This window comes from Rhinatrema bivittatum, unplaced genomic scaffold (genome assembly GCF_901001135.1).
Source record: "Rhinatrema bivittatum unplaced genomic scaffold, aRhiBiv1.1, whole genome shotgun sequence".
Taxonomy (NCBI): Eukaryota; Metazoa; Chordata; class Amphibia; order Gymnophiona; family Rhinatrematidae; genus Rhinatrema; species Rhinatrema bivittatum.
Genome location: NW_021820308.1, coordinates 3390 through 22744, shown reverse-complemented (window position 1 = coordinate 22744; position 19355 = coordinate 3390). Strand labels below are relative to the sequence as shown.

General features: G+C 45.8%; 1 protein-coding gene across 1 annotated transcript in view; it reads right to left on the bottom strand.

The window, feature by feature from the left end:
- Window positions 1-18249, bottom strand: part of LOC115081411 (histone-lysine N-methyltransferase EZH2-like) — a 43630-nt gene extending 25381 nt beyond the window's left edge. Inside the window, exons 1-2 of the mRNA XM_029585862.1 lie at window positions 18105-18249; window positions 10785-10865 (exon numbers count right to left, since the gene is read on the bottom strand). Of these exons, the coding sequence (XP_029441722.1) occupies window positions 10785-10865; window positions 18105-18135 (112 nt within the window). The 5' untranslated portion in view covers window positions 18136-18249. The remainder of the gene's footprint in view (window positions 1-10784; window positions 10866-18104) is intronic.
- Window positions 18250-19355: the final 1106 nt, after the last annotated feature.

Here is a 19355-nt window from a genome sequence, read left to right as displayed (position 1 = left end):
TATGACCACATAGCCAATCAAGTTTTCAGAATATTTGTAATGAAAATGCATGAGAAATTTGCATATACTGGGTCTCCAATGTATGCAAATTTATCTCATTTAAATGGATATTTATATTCTGCTTTTACTCAGGATTACAACAAAAATGCAATAAAAGAAAGTAAGCCTAAGCATATCACAAAAATAACATATCAATAAAACATCAAAATATGATAAAACAATTTAATCAAACAAACATAATAAAACAGCAAAAAATGGAGGATATACCTCCTGAAAAAATATCAAATCCTATCAAATTTGGGTAACATCATAACAGTAACATATTCCATAGTTCAATCACACCCTTTTCTAAGGGAGCTAAAGTAAAGCAAAGTTGCTTATCTGTAATAGGTGTAACTCCAAGAAGAGCAGGATGGCAGTCCTCACACATGGGCATCATCATCAGACGGAACCTGATATGGAAGTTTGACTTAAAGCTTCTAGAAGGCATGAGCATCCCTGATCGCGCTCCCGCATCCAACTCAGGTTCCTTCAGTCCATGATAAATCTAAGACTGGAGAATAAACTCCAAGGGGGGGGGGGTTGTGAGGATGGATATTCTGCTGTCCTTGCCAACGCTTGTTATAGATAAGCAGCTTTCCTTTCCTCTAAGAATGAGTAGGATGATAGTCCTTACATGTGGGGAATCCTTAACTACATGCACATAAAAGGGCAGCCTAGAAAGGAAAATTAGTTCTTACCTGTTAATTTTCGTTCCTGTAGTACCACGCATCAGTCCAGACAGTGGGTTGAGCCTCCTTTCCAGCAGGTGGAGACAGACTAAAACTGAAAGGATATCCTATATGAGGACAGAGCCTATCCTGTAACCCTTCAGTATAACTATTGTCAAAGCAGAAAAATAACAAAACCCAAGTAGGATCAAGCAAGTAACCATAAAGCTCAATACAGCAACTATAGAACAATAAGACAAACATGGTATACCTATACGCTCTTGCATATACTTGGTATGAAAAAACGACCAAGGCTTCCAGTGTAATTGCTCAGTATTCTTACAACACAGGGAGTAATAGAATCTGCAAACCTGTAAGAAACAAGCTTCGAGAGGACAGAAAAAAGACAGACAGGGTAGGGCGTCTGGACTGATCCGTGGTACTACAGGAACAAAAATAACAGGTAAGAACTAATTTTCCTTTCCCTGAACATACCTGGATCAGTCCAGACAGTGGGATGTACCAAAGCTTCCCTAAACCGGGTGGGACAGACACAGTCCCGCTCGAAGCACTTGCCGCCCAAAGGAACCGAAAACCGGAGTGTGCACATCCAGACGGTAGTGCCGAGCAAAGGTATGCAAGGACGTCCAAGTGGCGGCCCTGAAAATCTCCTGTGGAGAGACAGATTGACTCTCCGCCCAAGAAGCAGCCTGAGAGTGAAGAGAATGAGCCTTCAGGCCTTCAGGAACTGGTCAACCTTGACAAAGATATGCCAAGATATGGCTTCTTTCAACCACCGCGCAATCGTGGTCTTAGAAGCCGGTTTACCTCAGTTGGGACCACTCCAAAGGATGAAGAGGTGGTCTGAAATGCCAAAGTCATTGGTAACCTGGAAATAGCGAAGCAGGACTCGCTTAACATCTAGATGACTGAGATCGCCCCCAGCCGTACCTGCAATTTCCTCTGGAAAACGCAGGGAGTTCTACCGACTGGTTGACGTGAAAAGCGGAAACAACTTTGGGCAAGAAAGAAGGAACAGTCTTGAGAGAGACCCCTGAATCAGAAAAACATAAGAAGGGCTCCCGACAGGACAATGCCTGAATCTCGGAGATCCGCCGAGCGGAGGCGATCGAGACCAGAAAGACAGTTTTGAGTGTGAGGTCCTTGAGCGTAGCGTGGTGGAGGGTTCAAACGGAGCCGCACAGAGAGCATGAAGGACCAGGTTGAGACTCCACGATGGACACGATGCATGAGAAGGAGGGCGGAGATGTTTAACGCCCCTCAAGAACTGAATCACATACAGATGGCCCGCTAGGGAATGACCTTCCACCCGACCCAGGAGAGAGCCGAGCGTGGAGACCTGGAAGCGCAGAGAACTGAAGGAGAGGCCCTTGGAGAGACCCCTCTGAAGAAAAGAAAGAACCACCGAAACAGAGGCTGAGCGGGCTGGGATACCCGACTCCGCACAAACAGACTCAAAAACTTTCCAGATGCGCACGTAGGCCAGGGAAGTCGACTGTTTCCGGGCCTGCAGTAAGGTGGAGATAACCTCCTCCTTATACCCTTTACGCCTCAGGCGTCTCCGTTCAAAAGCCAGGCCGCTAGACAGAAGCGATCGGCCTGGTCGAAAATACAGGCCCCTGTCGAAGGAGACGAGGTAGATGACCGAGGCGCAGGGGTCCGTCCGTTGCCAGGTTGATGAGATCTGCGAACCACGGTCTTCGCGGCCACTCGGGTGCTACCAGAATCACTGGTCCCCGGTGGAGTTCGATTCTTCTGAGAACTTTTTCCACCAGGGGCCACGGGGGAAACACGAACAGGAGAACGTCCGCTGACCAAGGCAGGGCCAGAGCACACACGCCCTCTGAGCCGTGTTCCCTCCAGTGGCTGAAGAACCAATTGGCTTTGGAATTGCGCAAAGTCGCCATGAGGTCTAGGTGAGGGGGACCCCACCTGTCCACTATCAGGGCCATGGCCGCATCCGAGAGTTCCCACTCCCCCGGATCGAGCGACTGTCGGCTGAGGAAGTTGGCCTGGATATTCTCCTTGCCCGCAATGTGGGAGGCCGCCAGGCACTGCAGATGTCGCTCCGCCCAGGTGAAGAGATGGCTGGCTTCCAGGGCCACCAGAGGTCTGCGAGTGCCCCCTTGGCGATTAATGTAGGCCACAGTGGTAGAGCTGTCGGAGAGGACTCGTACCGCCTTGCTGCGAAGAAGGGGGAGGAACTCCTGAAGGGCCAGGCGTACCGCCAGGGTCTCCAACTGATTGATGTGCCAGCGAGACTGAGTCGAGGTCCAGGTTCACTGGGTGGACTGGGAGAGACAAACTGCACCCCAGCCCGACAGACTGGCATCCGTGGTCACTATCGTCCATTGCAGCGCTTTGAGAGGCATCCCCTGGAGGAGATGAGGTAGCGACAGCCACCACTGCAAGTCGCCGATGATAGAGTCCAAGAGCGGAGAACTATGTGGAACTGTTCCGACACCGGCTGCCAGCGGGATAGCAAAGCTTTCTGTAACGGACGCATATGAGCAAAAGCCCAGGGGACGAGGCGTATGGTGGAAGCCATGGATCCCAAGACCTGCAGGTAGTCCCAGGCCGTCGGGGGATAAGGCAATCAGGTTCTGGATCTGCTCGATTAGCTTGAGAGTGCGCGCACGCGGTAGGGAGACCTTGCCTACTCAGGTATCGAAGTGGGCTCCCAGAAACTCTAACTCCTGGGAGGGCTGAAGGTTGCTCTTGGAGAAGTTCACTATCCACCCGAGAGAAGCGAGAAGAGATAATACGCGATCCACTGCCTGTTGACAGGAAGCCGCCGACTTGGCCCTGATGAGCCAGTCGTCCAGATAGGGATGGACAAGGATTCCCTCCCCGCAGTGCCACCACGACCATCACCATGACCTTTGTGAAGGTGCGAGGTGCAGTCGCGAGACCAAAAGGAAGCGCCCGAAACTGGAAGTCCTGATTGAGAATGTGGAAGCGAAGATACTTCTGGTAGTCGCGGTGAATGGGAATATGGAAGTACGCCTCTGCGAGATCGAGCGAAGCGAGGAGCTCTCCGGGACGAACCGCCGCTATGACCGCTCGCAGGGTTTCGATGCGGAATTGAGGACTTTTGAGGGCCCGATTGACCCTCTTGAGGTCCAGTATCGGACGAAAGGACCCGTCCTTTTTGGGAACGATGAAGTAAATAGAATACTGGCCAGCACCAAGCTCCCTCTCCAGGACTGGAACCACCGCGCCCAGAGCCAGGAGTTTGGCGAGAGTTTGTTCCACCGCGTCCCTCTTGGACCGTCCGCATGGCAAGAAAAGAAAAAGATCCGGAAGGTCGTGAACAATCTCGAAGGCGTACCCTTCTCTATTGTCGAGGACCCACTGATCCGACGTGAGTTTGACCCATTCCTCGAAAAACAGGGAGAGGCGATCGCCGAGGTAAGGGACCGAGGAATGAATCAGCTGAACTTCATTGCGTGGCAGGCTTAGGGGTGGCACGCGTGGGCTGGCCCTCACGAAAGGGCCGCCACCCTCGAAAGGACTGCGACCAGGACTGAGCACGAGAAGAACCCCTCGAGGAACCACCCCACCCACGCGGAGCGTAACGACGCTGACCCTGGAAGCGAGAACCAGAGGGGCATAAGACCAGGTAGGTTTAGGACGGTCCTCCGGGAGTTTATGGACCTTGTTGTCAGCCAAGGAGTCCATAAGCTTCTCAAGGTCCTCTCCAGAAAGCATCTTACCTTTGAAAGGCAACGTGCCTAACCGAGCTTTGGAAGACTGATCGGCCGACCAATTGCGTAGCCAGAGGAGCCTCCAGACAGACACCGCCGAAGCCATTGCCTTCGCCTGAACACAGACCAGATCGTAGAGGGCGTCTGCCCCGTAAGCGATTACGGCTTCTAGACGCTCAGCCTGCTCCACCTCTGCTGGCAGAAGTTCTGGAGTACGGAGTAATTGTTGAGCCCACCTGAGGCCTGCCCGCAGCATGAGGCTGCTGCAGCAAGTCGCCCGGACTCCGAGAGCCAAGACTTCGAAGATGCGTTTCAGGTGAGCCTCTAGCTTACGATCCTGTCCGTCCTTGGGAGCCATCGATCCCTCTACAGGAATCGTGGTGTGCTTGGTGACCGCTGAAACGTAACAATCCACAGAGGGATACTTCAGCATTTCCAAACATTCCTCCGGGAGGGGATAGAGTTTGCCCATGGCATGCCCCACCAGGAGAGCTCCCTCAGGGGCCTCCCATTCCCGCAGAATCAGGAGCTTAAGCATGGGGTGGAAGGGAAAGGTGGTAGCCGAAGCCCTGAGCCCCCCCAGGACCGGATTCATATCCTTGGGCAAGGAGTCCATCAGGTTATCCACGGTGGGATCCTCCAAGCCCAATTCCTGCAGGACGAAGGGAATGAGGGCTCTAATTCCTCCTTACGGAACAAACGAAAGGCGCTGAGGTAATCTCTCTCCAGAGGAGGGGTATCCTCCGAATACGGGAATCCTCCTAATCCGGGGGAAACAGCGGGGTCCGGGACCCCTGGATCCACCGGAGAGGCGGGGCACCCCGGGACACCCGTACCCTAGCCGGCCCCTGGGGCTCCGCAGCCGGGCCAGAAGTCAATGGCGCGGAGTGAGGGATTTTTGGCGGCGGGGGGGGGGGGGGCTTTCGTCCTCCTCCTGCAGGTTAGCTAAATAAGATTTGTGCATGAGGAGGACGAATTCTGCAGAAAAAGGGACCCTGGATTTCCCGAAGGAGGGGGGGGCGAGGGGGGGGGTCGGGACCCCCCTCCTTGCCGACCCGGGAACGGCCTAGCCATGCCGGAGGAAGACGATCCCCGGGCTAGATTTGCTTGTCCTGCCAAGGAGGGGCCTTCCCCACCCGGCAGGCAAGCAGATCAGAGGCCCTGATGCGAAAAACGCGGAGGGGGCAGCCCACAAGAGAGGCAGGCTGCCCGCCGCGGCATAGCAGAGCCGTGACTGAAGAAAAAAAAAAGTAGAAAAAAAGCTTTGATTGACAGTCTGCAGGCCCGGAGTGAAGTAGGAGGGAAACCTGCTGACTCCTGCCTGTCTGGCTGCCGGTTCAAGGCCTGCTAGGACCAGAAAAATAAAAAATACTGGTCTACTGCTGCAAATAAGTTAGAAGTAGGGGAATACCTGTAACTTATTAAAACTTTTAAATTTACCTCTTTTTTTTTTTTTGTTTTACTGAGCGCAGCAGCAGGTTCTAAACCCTCTCGGCAGCCAGATGGGGGGGAGACGAGACCCGGAGAGACTCGATCCCCACACCTGGAAGCATTTATGGACTCAGGCTGTGCAGCGCACAAGGGACAAAGCCCCCCTGAGCCCGGCAAGAGCTGGAAGACGGAGGCGACTCCAGCACAGAAAAAGGAAAAAAAATCACTAAGGACAATTTTTTTTTTTTTTTAAATAGGAAAGAAGACTACAAATAGTACTTGCTTGAGCCTAAGGAAAAGAAGAAGGAAAGGCTGACTAGCCTAAGGCAGAGAACCGAAGGGGAGCTGCTACACCTGCTGGAGCAGATGAATACTGAAGGGTTACAGGATAGGCTCTGTCCTCATATAGGATATCCTTTCAGTTTTAGTCTGTCTCCACCTGCTGGAAAGGAGGTTCAACCCACTGTCTGGACTGATCCGGGTACGTACAGGGAACCAAACATTATAGATCCTAAGAAGGACGGAGTTGAGTTCTGCACCTCAAAAAGCTTCTGCAAGACAGACTGGCCAAACATACTGTTGCACTGGGAGACCCTGTCCAAACAATAATGCAGTGAATTGTGAAGAGAAAGCCACATCACACAGCCTTGCAAATCTCCTCCATGGAGGCCGATCTTAAGTGGGCTACTGATGCTATCATTTTTCTGGCACAGCTCACCTGATTCAGACCTGCCTTGGCATAGCAGAAGGAAATACATTCTTCTAGCCAATTAGAAAGGGTGAGCTTGGAAAAACAACTTCAGGATTGTTGCTGTCAAGCAAAACAAAAAGCTAAGTGAACTTTCTAAGTGTTTTAGTCTTCTCCAGATAGAAGACTAAAGCTCTCTTGCAACATCTGTTCATCTATTTGGCCTGGGAAAAAATGTTGGAAGGATGACTGATTGGTTAAGGTGGAAGTCTGACACCATCTTAGGCAGGAACTTAGAATGAGTATGCAGAACCTCCTTAGTATAAGGAGAATAAGTCATGGACTCAAGGGCCAAAATGATTGCCACCTAAAATATGACCTTGCAGCTCAGGTACTTCAGCTCAAAGGAGTTCAGAGGCTCAAAGGGAGCTTTTATCAGCTGGATCAATATCAAACTGAGATCCCATGACACAGCAGGCTTGGTGGGCAGCTTCAGTTAAAAAGAGTTAAACAAGCAAGCCTTGCATGAAACGGACAACTAAAGGCTGCATGAAGATGAATTTACCTTCTACATAATGATGAGAAGCACCAATTGCCCAGAGATGAACCCGTTTGGTTTCAATCCATACCCAGAGGTACAGAAGATATTTAAGTAGTTTTTGTATGAAACACTTTAAAGCATAGGTTTTTCTTATGGAATCCTTATTGGAGTTCAAAATTTGAGACATCTCTGAACAGATTTGGGAGTTATAGGGCTACACTTTCAACATTCTGGCTATGAGGGACAAGAACTCAATGTTGGGGTATTGTAGCAACCTCCGATCCTGAATGATGAGCGCTGGGAAATTTCCCAACCTAATCAGATCCCTAATGGACATATCTAGCAGGAGCAGACACCAAATCTGTCTCGACCAATAAGGAGCAATGAGTATCATGGTTCCTTGGTCTCTTCTGAGTTTCGGAAAGGTCTTTACCACCAGAGGACTTGAAGGATACATATACAGAAGGCCTTGTGCCTAATCCAGGGCAAAGACATCCATGCACTCTTCTCCTGAGGAGATGCACAGGTGTGCCCCACCTGCAGAATATCTGGTTTGTAACTCCCCTGTCCAGAGACTATTCGTGAGGTCCAGAACCTGACTCTGCCTATCTGACAAGACATTCTCCTTGCCCACTAGATACGTGACTATGAGGACCATTCCTTGGGAAATGTCTCAGTACTACAGCTGTATGGTTTCTTGACACAGGAGCTACAAGCCTGTTCCTTTCTGCTGATGTAAAACACAGGAGCTACAAGCCTGTTCCTTTCTGCTGATGTAAAACATTGCTACTCAATTACGCATTTGGACAAGGGCAATTTTGTTGAACCACCAACACTGAAAGGCTTTAGGGGGGCGTACCTTACTGCCTTTAGCTTGAGAAAGCTTATCTGATTAAACTTTTCTGAGCAGACCAGAGGCCGTGAATGTAGAGCCCATCTATATGGAGCTCCCCAGCCCAGTTTGGATGCATCTGTGATTAGGACAATTTGTACTGGAGGAATTTCGAATAAAGCAGCCACCAAGACAGAGTATCCCTCAAGAAGCTGCATAATACGGATGCTTCTGGAGATCCTGAATGGCTTGATTTCACTGAAATCTTAGAGGTCTATATTCAGACACAGTCCAGATAGCAAAGTTAGCCGAATAAACTTATCTGGCTAACTTTGGAGGCATAGTCAACAGTGCAGCTACACTACTGCATATAGCCAACTATCTTAATTAGTTATCCGGCCAACTATAGCCAGCTAACTTTAGGACAGCTTTGACTTGACCAGATTTAGCCGGCTAAGTCATCCGGCTAACTCAGAATATTGTAGTTAGCTGGTTAACTTAGCCGGCTAAGTAAACTCTTCCCAGTTACACCCCTAACTTATCGGGCTAAATTCTAGCCACCTAACTTATTAGCTGGCAAGAATTTAGCCGGATAAAGACTGAATATAGCCAGGTAAGCCAATTAGATGGTTAACTATTATGTTATCCGTCTAAATGGCTTTTGAATATGGACTTCTTAGAATCCACTGAGCTTTCTACATGCAACAATGTGACATAGGAGTAATGTGCACTATTAAAGCCATGAAGTCCAACAACTTCTGCTTGTCCTATGCTAACATTTGCAGATTCATTTTTATCCTTTCCGCCGCAGGTATCAACATGGAAATACTTCCTTGTGAGAGAAAAGGTTTTCACCAGAATTTTGTCTATTAGCGTTCCTATAAATTGCAAACTGAGTTGACTACCTCAGATGGGATTTAGGATAATTAACAATGAATCCTAGCAATTCTAACACTTGGATGGTTTGGCTCATTGATTCTGCAGCACCTCCTTGAGGGTAAACATGCACCTGCAATTTGCACCACGGCAGGGTATTTTGGAGGCATGAGGTATGCTGACACGAGGCTGAATGGCAACATGAGATTTTGGAAGTGGTATTTTCCTACTAGAGAATCTAAAATACTTCCTGTCAGCTTGAAATCGTGCTATGTGGGTGTAAATATTCTTTAGCTCTAATGAGCATAACCATTCCCCCTTTTTTTAAAGAAAGGGAATCAGGGTGCCTAGGGAAAGCAAATTTGAAATTTTCCTTTACCAGGCACTTGTTCAGTGTCCTCAAGTCTAGGATGGGATGGCATCCACCTGTACACTTTGAGGTCAGGAACTACTTGGAATAAAATCCCCACCTTCTTTCTTCTGGTGGAAAGGATTTGACCACACTGGTCTCTAAGAGGGAAGTCTCCTTTTGCAGCAGTTTCTGATCTGAGAAACTTCCCAAGTGTTTCTTAATAAACAATTTGAAAAAGTTATTCAACAGGCATAATCTGTATCCTCTCCCGATTATGCTGAGAACCCAAGTATCTGAGTTTACTTTGGGCCAACCATTTAAATTAAATCTCATCCCTTCCCTGACAGGAAGGCTCTCCACACATATACTAGGATCCTAGCTATGCTCTTCTCAATCCAGTTAGAACCGTATTTCAGATTTTGGCTGGGATGCAGACTGCAACTGTTGGGCCCACTGGGAAGAGAGCAATGATCTTGCTGCTGGCAGGGACAAGGGAAGCATCTCCTCTGAGGATAATAATGCCTACTCGGCACCACACTTGTAAACCTCCTAGCTGAGGAGGGTGGGTTTGGAACAGACGTGGTGAGGTCCGAAACAAACAGTGGTCTTGTCTGAGCCTCAGCTTTCTTGACCTTATCTTCAAAGAGATTCTCCCCATCGTATGACACATCAATGAGTCTATCTTGGATGTCCTATCATTGGTTTGAGGCCTGCAGTCAGGCAAGTTTGTGGGTGCTAATACCAACTACCAAGACTCTTGATACTTATTCAAAAACATCAAAAGTTTAAACGTTTCTGAACTCCGACTGATGTAATAAAGACCGAATATGCCTTGTCAAACACAAATTAAGGTATGTTTTCTTAACTACTGAGTTGACCTGATCAATCATCATTAATGAAGAATCTAAAACTACTCTTAAGACTATGTACCTTAAGGAAAGGGATTATATAAACCCCACTTAATTTCAAGCCTGCCTCGAAGGAAAGAGGCTCAGATTTTCCAATCCACAGTAGTTCTGCTTTATCTGGATTTAGCTTTAATTTGCTAGCTTGCATCCACCTGATTACTGCCATAGCATCACTCACAGTTTGGTAGGTAAACAAGGGTTAATAAAAGGAAAAAAGATTTGTACATCAGCATGGCTAAATCCCAAATAATAATGCCCAGTAGATGTGTAAAAACATTAAATAAAATAGGGAAAGAAGAGAACCTTGTATATCCTCACAGTTTAAAAATCAGGACTCTGAGAAAGTTCTAGCAAATTTAACTCTCTGTTGCCAAACAATAAGAAATAAGGAAAATCAAAGAGCTACAGTACCTCCAGTCCCTAAGTTATCTCATGCATATTCACTTTGCATATCAGCCTTCTACCCAAGCCCAAGAACTACCTGTACAACACACACAGATAACTAACTTCCACATTTCTTGCACAGCAATTAAAAAATTGACTCCCCTCAGGTAAATCTACACTGTTATTTCTTCCTCATTTTACTCTCCTTTACAAAATATTTTTTTGAAAATTCTCAAGTTCAAAATAAGCCTCAATAACTTTGTATTAAGACCTCTTGTACTTGTCACACAAAATTAAGTAAACATGTTTATCACTACTTTTGCTATTTATTTACCTTTTGCATAGCAGTTGGGATTCACAGAATGATTTGCAAATCGAATTTTGTTACCCTTGCGTGTTGCATCAACCACAAAATCTACAAGCAAAATAAAAGGGTTAACTTGTTTTATTTCTCCCAACATATTATTGAACAATCAGGGATAACTCAGAAGTATATATATGCAGCCCAATTTCCAGTGGGTCTTCTTTTTTGATTGAACATTATATGTCTTCTAACTCTGAGCACTACAATTCAAGCTGGACAAAAAACAGCTCCAGGTAAATTCAAAATGAACTGATGCTATATAATATCCAAACAGAATAAAGACAAGGCGCAAGAATAACTAATAAAAGACAAGAAGGGGAATGGTCTCGACATTATAGTAATGAGCTGAGAATCAGGAAAGCCAGGATTCAAATCAAATTTCTCCTAAGACTTTCCCAAGATCACTCCTTGTGATCTTGGGAAAGTCTCTCTCATTTCTTCAGATATTCACGTAAGGGTCTATGTACTAAAGGGTATTAACATGCATTAAAGAGTTATACTGCTATATTTTTCCTTCTCTCATTTGCTGCAAAGAATGCCATCTTTGTTTACAAAGTTCAGTTTCTCACACTTCATCTGAACATCCTAAATCTGACATTGCAAACATTTTCTAGAAATTAAATGTTAGAAGCAGAAGTAGGATTTTAAATATATATTAATGGGTGTCCTGTATATCATCTTATAAAGACTAGCATGTGTTCTTTGGATGGAGAAAGCAAAATTGCTTACCTTGTAATAGGTGTTATCCCAGGCAGCAGGATGTAGTCCTCACATATGGGTGACGTCACTGACTGAGCCCTATTGCGGGAAAACCTCTGTCAAAGTTTCTAGAAACTTTTGACTGGCACTGTGAGGCCACTGAGCATGCCCAGCATGCCATGATATTCTCTGCCACAGGGGTCACACTCTAGTCTCGTATTGTAGCAATAAGCTTTAGCAAAAATAAAATAATAAAAAGTACAAGACCCAACTCCGCGGGGTGGCGGGTGGGTTTCGTGAGGACTACATCCTGCTGTCCTGGGATAACACCTATTACAAGGTAAGTAATTTTGCTTTATCCCAGGACAAGCAGGATGCTAGTCCTCACATATGGGTGATTAGCAAGCTAGAGGCTGAGTCATTTTATTTTGAGGCAACAGGGAGGTATTGTTGCTGAAAATGAGGCAGCCGAAGGTCACAGCGAGTTGGTTGTAGAAGGAGTTGGGTTCAAACTGAAAACAAGTTCTTCAAGACAGATTGTCCATAGGTTGAATCTTGTTGTCCTTTTTGTCCAAACAGTAATGAGCTGCAAAAGGGTGGAGAGAACTCCATGTTGCTGCTTTACATATGTCAAGGATTGGTACTGAATGATACTGTGCTACTGAGGCTGACAGAGCTCTTACTGAATGTGCCTTTATTCGCCCTTGGAGAGGAAGGCCTGCTTTTTCATAGCAAAACTGTATGCAATCTGCTAAACAGTTGGATCTTACAACCACTGCTTACCCACTGCTTTACCCGGTTTGTTTACCCACTGCTTTACCCGGTTTGTTTGGATCATAAGAAACAAAAAGTTGATTTGATTTCCTATGGACTGCAGTGCGGTTTAAGTAGAAAGACAGTGCACGCTTACAGTCCAAGGTATGTAAAGCTCGTTCTCCTTGGTGAGAATGAGGTCTTGGGAAGAATATGGATAAAACTATGGATTGATTCAAGTGGAATTCCATAACTACCTTGGGAAGGAATTTTGGATGTGTTTAGAGAACCACTCTGTCATGTAGGAATTTTGTGTAGGGTGAGTACGTGACAAGTGCTTGTAACTCACTAACCCTTCTAGCTGATGTAATAGCTATGAGGAATATAGTTTTCCATGTGAGAAATTTTAGATCACAGGAATCTATGGGTTCGAAAGGAGAACGCATGAGTCTTGTTAAGACCAGATTTAGGTCCCATTCTGTGACTGGTGGTCGAATTGGTGGTTTAAGTTGAGTTAAACCTCTCATAAACCTGCTGACAAGAGGTTGTGTGGATATAGGTGCATCTCCTAACTTGTTATGGTAAGCTGAGATTGCACTTAAATGGACTCTTACAGATGAAGTCTGGAGACCAGAGTCTGAAAGATGGTATAAGTAGTCTAGTAGAGAAGTTGTAGGGTAGGAGAAAGGATCTATTCTCTTTTGCCTGCACCACAAAGTAAACCTTTTCCATTTCGAAGAATAGTTCTTTCGTGTTGAAGGTTTACGTGAAGCTATAAGCACTTGAGATACATTGGTTGAAAGATTGAGTGGTTGTAAGATCAAGCTTTCAACATCCATGCTGTCAGGGATAGGGACTGAAGGTTGGGATGGCGCAACCGACCCTGATCCTGAGTTATGAGAGTGGGAGCTACTCCCAGGCGAATGGGATCCCTGATCAAGAGGTCTAGAAGTGTGGGAAACCATACTTGTTGAGGCCAATACGGGGCTATGAGTATCATGGACCCCTTGTCCTGTTGTAGCTTCACTAGAGAATTGGTTATGAGCGGTATCGGAGGATACGCGTATAGAAGGCCTGAGTTCCAAGGGCGAGCAAAGGCATCCTTGGCTGGCTGGTTCTTCTGTTTGTGTAGAGAACAGAATTTGTCCACTTTGTGATTCAGATGTGATGCAAAGAGGTCTATTGTTGGTTGCTCCCAACGTTGAAATATCCTGGTCACTACTGAGGGATCAAGGGACCACTCGTGTGGTTGGAACTGACGACTGAGTCGATCTGCCACTACATTGTGAATGCCTGCCAGATAAGTGGCCCTGAGGAACATTGAGTGGTTCAGGGCCCAGCCCTGTACCTCCTTGTTTGTTGATGTACCACATGGCAACTGTGTTGTCCGTTTGTATGAGAACAGTTTTGTGTGAAAGGCAGTCCTTGAATGCATACAGCGCATAACGTATAGCTCGAAGCTCTAGGAAATTGATTTGAAATGTTGCTTCGAGTTTTCTCCAAGTACCTTGGGTTTGGAGATTGTTTATGCGAGCTCCCCAACCCAAGGTGGATGCATCTGCAGTTAACGTTATCTGTGGGACTGGTTGTTGGAAAGGTAGGCCCTTGCGCAAATTGTCCGTGTTCACCCACCAAAGAAGGGAGGAACGTAGCTGGTGGGTTACTTGAATTGGAGAATGCAGTGGTTGGATGGCTTGGATCCATTGTGATCTTAGAGTCCATTGGGTAACTCTCATGGCAGCCTTGCCATAGGAGTGACGTGAACTGTGGAGGCCATGTGCCTAGTAAGGTTAGAAACTGATGAGCTGTTGCTTGTTTCTTTAAGTAAATTGATTTTGCCAATAAGGAAAGTGTTTCTGCTCGATCTTCGGGTAGAAAGGCCTTTGAGAGCATGGTGTTCAATTCTGCTCCTATGAATTGAAGCAGGTGTGATGGTGTGAGATGGGACTTTTGATAATTGATGAGAAAGCCCATGGAATGAAGGAGAGCAATTGTTCTGTTGAGGAAGCTATTGCTCCTTGTTGAGATTGACTTCTGATGAGCCAGTCTAGATATGAAAGACATGGACACTTTCCTTGTGCAAGTGTGCTGCTATTACTGCCAGACATTTGGTGAACACTCTGGGAGCAGAGGCAAGTCCAAATGGCAGTACTCTGTATTGGAAATGTTGATGACCCACCTGAAGCGCAGATACTTGCGATGAGGAGATGGGAATGTGAGCATAAGCGTCTTGTAATCCAGGAACAAAGCCAATCTCCTATTTGAAGAAGTGGAAGCATGGTGCCTAGAGAGACCATCCTGAATTTTTCTTTCTTAGAAACTTGTTGAGATTTCTGAGGTCTAGTATGGGACGAAGGCCTCCGGTTTTCTTTGGAATGAGGAAATAATGGGAATAGAATCCTCTGCCCCTCTGAGACCGGGCACTGGTTCCACAGCCTGGCTTTCAGAAGGGTGGATAATTCTACTTGTAGTTGAAGCTGTGATTTTCGTTGAGATGAGAATGAGTCAGAGGAAAATCTGTGGGAATTGAGAGGAAATTGAGTTGATATCCTCGAGATATTATGGACAGAACCCATTGGTCTGATGTTTTGGTATCCAATTGTTGTAAAATTTGGATATCCGACCTCCCACTGGAAGTTCTGGCCGAGGATTTGAGAAAAGGCTGAGTTCTCTGATGGGATTTCAAAAACCAGCAGCAGGTCCTGTTTGTGGAGCAGGTTGGGGCCTAGCTGCTCTCTGTTGCCGTGGTTGCGGTCTTTGCTGGGTTCTAGAAGGCCTGGGTCTAGATGCAGGAGGGCAATATCTCCTTTGCCGGTAGAAAGGCCGTCTGGTGTCCTTCCGTGGAGGCCTATGGCCAGCATGTATGAGAGGATCCTGTGGGAGGGAAGATAGCTGTTCAGTATTTTGTGTGCTCTTTTAATTGAGACACAGCATCCTGCACCTTGGATCCGAATAGGTTGTCTCCCAGGCAGGGAAGATCCATAACTTCTCCTGGACCTCTGGTCTAAGGTCTGAGGCCTTGAGCCATGCCCATCTTCTGGCACTGATGCCTGATGCAGCCACCCTTGAAGCTGTCTCAAAGCCATCATAGGTAGCTCGGACTTCATGTTTTCCGGCCTCTAGACCTTTGTTGATGATGGCCTGTGCAGCCTCCTGGTATTGAGTGGGAAGAATGGAAACAAATTCTTCAATTTGTTTCCATAAGTTTCTTTGGTATTGGGTCATGTAGAGGTGATAGGACGAGATCCTAGAGTTCAACATTGTGCCTTGAAACACCTTATGACCCAGGGAATCCAGAAACCTATGGTCTTTACCTGGGGGGTTTGATGAATGAACTCTTGTTCTTTTTTACCTTTTCTGCGCTGATTCCACGACCACTGATTGGTGGGGAAGTTGTGACTTTTGGTATCCAGGAGTGGATTGTACTAAATAAGTACTATCCATTCTTTTATTAACTGCAGGAACAGAGCAGGGATGTTCCCAGAGACGATGTTGTAGCTGTAAGAGAACATCATGAATGGAATTGCCACCACTTGTTTTGGAGGGTCAACGAACTGTAGTACCTCCAAGGTCTGTTGTCTAGTATCCTGCTCTGTTTCCAATTTAAAGGGGATGGAGTCCGCCATCTCCTACAAATGTGGTGAAAGTGAGATCTTCTGGAGGAGATTGTTTTCTGGGATGTGGTGGTGATGGGTCAGACATAAAGCCTTCTGATGAAGTGTCTGAAGCAGTGTCACTCCATGTATCATATTCTGGAGTTTTCTGCTGAGGTTTATGTGGGGGAGGAAGGCCAGAAGGTCCTGGTAAAGGGTCTTCAGGAGAAGAGTCCTCTTCCCTTGGATTAGATGGCAAAGAATCCAATAATTCCTGATATCTTTTCTGCAGGATGTTATGCAGTGCTGCCTCTGTGGATCCTGGAGCCCCAGGAAGGGTGGCACCGTTGTTGGAAACATTGGTATCGAAGAAATTGGTGTCTTCGATGGTTTTTTCGTGCTCATCATGCTTTTCCATTTTTTCCTTGTTGGTGCAAGGGTGAAGATGGGCATCGGTATCGGAATCGATGAAGCCATCGTCATCGACGTAGTCTCTGAAAGAGAGTAGGCATCGACATTGGAATCGACGGCGCGGACATCAGTGGCATCGATGTCACTGGCATCAGGGTTTTTTCCGGCATCGGGAGTAATCCCGGCTTCGGCGATGTCGCCAGTATTGATACTGCCATCATCGGTAAGGCTACCGGCATCGGTGAAGTCACCCGCGTAGGAGACGTCACCGGCATCGGCGGTATTGCCAGCATCGGCATGGTCGCCGGAACCTGTTCTTTTAGGGCTTGCATTACTGCTTCTTTAATGAGTGTAGTCAAGTACTGTGGTACGGGTGGAACGGTTGGTGCCGGTGGAGGAGGAGACAACATCTCCTGCGATGGCTGTGTAGGCTGTATTGAGGGAGGCCTAGATGACGGCAGTGTATCTTTATGTTTTGGCTGTTTCCCACTCGGTTCCTCCGGGGAGGGAACTAACGGAGATGTCGGGGCATGACGATGCCGATGCTTCTGTTTAGGCCTTACCTCGGTTACTGATTTTACCGATGACTTTGACGGTGTTGGTGATGCCTGATCCCCGGATCCTTCCAGTCGATGTTTTTTCAGCAGGATTTTCTTTGTAATCCCTGGGGAAGATTTTGTTGATGTCGAAGGTGAAGGAATGAGTTGCAGGTGAAAAAGTTGTTCAATTTTTTCTTGCCGAAGTTTCCTGCCCTTCGGTGTCATTTCCTGACATTGCTGACAGGACGAAATATCATGTTTTTCGCCGAGACAGACGACACCTCGAGGTGTGGATCTGTGACTGACATGGTCCGATTACATGATGGGCATTTTTTAAAACCCGAAGCCATGGTAGTATCGAAGGCCGTCGATGAAAAATGAAAAATATTTTGAGAGAAAAAAATCATTGTTTTTCAATGAGAAACGCTATGAATATCTCACCGTCCGGTGAGATAAAGTGAGAGTGAGATCCCATATGGGAGATAATTTTTTTTAAAGAAATGACTTTTCAGTCAGAATTGAGTATAGAAACTCAGAGGGCTCCTATCTCCGCAATGCTTACAGCAGCGCGGAAAAACGAAGACTAGAGTGAGACCCCTGTGGCAGAGAATATCATGGCATGCTGGGCATGCTCAGTGGCCTCACAGTGCCAGTCAAAGTTTCTAGAAACTTTGACAGACGTTTTCCCGCAATAGGGCTCAGTCAGTGACGTCACCCATATGTGAGGATTAGCATCCTGCTTGTCCTAGGATAAAATAAAAATAAGCTGGGTAGCTTCATCAAAGAAAACACAAGAGGCCAAAGATGATCATGGGGACCAAATATGGCAAAATTTGACAAGTTTAGCCGTTTTTAACACCCAAAATTATCAGGCAAGCAGATGGGGGATATGACTAACCAAGGTCTTTGACCTAACCATATCGGCAAGACAGAGAAACAGAACTTCAGTGGATAAAACCAATACCACTGTGCTCCTCCCCACAATCCCCTGGCCAATTTATAATCAGGCATGCTTTTCAAAACCAGCATTCGAATATCCTGCCTAAACTGTTTATTCATCTCCTTAACTTGCCTGTTCAGAATTTTTCAACATGCAAATTTTGGCATTACTGAACAATATGCAAAGAACTACCTATGCTTCAATTCCTTGTTTGGGTCATATTTTACTTCAATTTATTATTTTTATGAACAGTAGCCGTTTGCTTCTTTTAAGAAGCATAAATATCTCCATTTAAAATACACACCAATTAATGACATTAAAATAAACAAACCCACCCAGACTCACACATACATACCATTGTTCAAGTTGAAGAGAAAACTGCACATGTACTTATCGTACACTTTCCCTCTTCGGTCTGCCTCATCCTGAGAAATAATCTAGAAGAAATACCACAAAGCAACAGGTGTTTTATGTTATCCTTCTAGTGGTTGTAAAAGGGCAAAAAACACTGGCTATGTCACCCAATATGCCAGTGGAGGTAACAACTTGTCAAGACAGTGGATTCATGACACGGTAATCTAGCAGGTGTGACATCCACCCTTTAACTGCAGCTCTACTTTTCCCCAATCTTTGTGAAGATGTCTTTCATATGTAGGCAGCAAAAAAAAAAAAAAGATGAAATTAAGATACCCCAAATCAAACACTGTGGGCATAGGTACAAAACGATATAGCAACTATTAGTAACTTTGGTATCCATTTCTCAGCACCCCTTTGTTTATTGAGATGTTGGGAAGAGGACCTGCTGAACAGACAGACATGTATACTTATTATATGTGTACTTCAGGCTGCAAGGATCACCATCACTTATTTTTGCAAATCGACCCCACAAACTGGCTATTGGCAAAGGGTGGTAGCAGAAACTACCGGAATGGAACAAACAACCTTTGCTCTTTAAAATAAACTGGAGTGATATGAGTTTATTTGGGGGGATTATTAGAAATGGAGAATCTGAACCGATGAGACATACTGGTTTTATAGCCCCCCCCCTAAGGTTCAAAAACTATCTGGTTTGTTCCATTGCTGTTCACAGTACATAGTGTACATGTTAATTTTTAAATTCTTTGTTATTCAGGTTTGTGTCTTTAAATAAAGAGAAAAAAAAAAAGGTGGCACTCATACCATCACAGGGACAAAGAAGCAATTAACACACCCAAGTTATAATAACAAAACTTCAACGTCATTGTAATTTTCTTACATTGCCCATACAATCAAAACTTCATCATCTTTATAGTCCAATGCCCAAGTAATTAAAAAACTTAAAAAAACTTAGTAGACCATGGCGAATATGGTATAGTAAGATAGTATCATTTGTTTGCTGAATATACATTACACATAGTGCTTGCTGAAAACAGACTATCTTGATTTTGATTTTTTGGAGATTTGGCTTTCTTCACACAGACTCTTGGAATTGTAAAGTGGGGATGCCATTGCCCTTAGAGACTTGGACATTCTCCTGGAAGCTGCCACCATATTGGGGGAAGTACACATTTATATTCTTCATATTTCACTGCTACATACATATATGGATGTTAATATATTTTTTTTT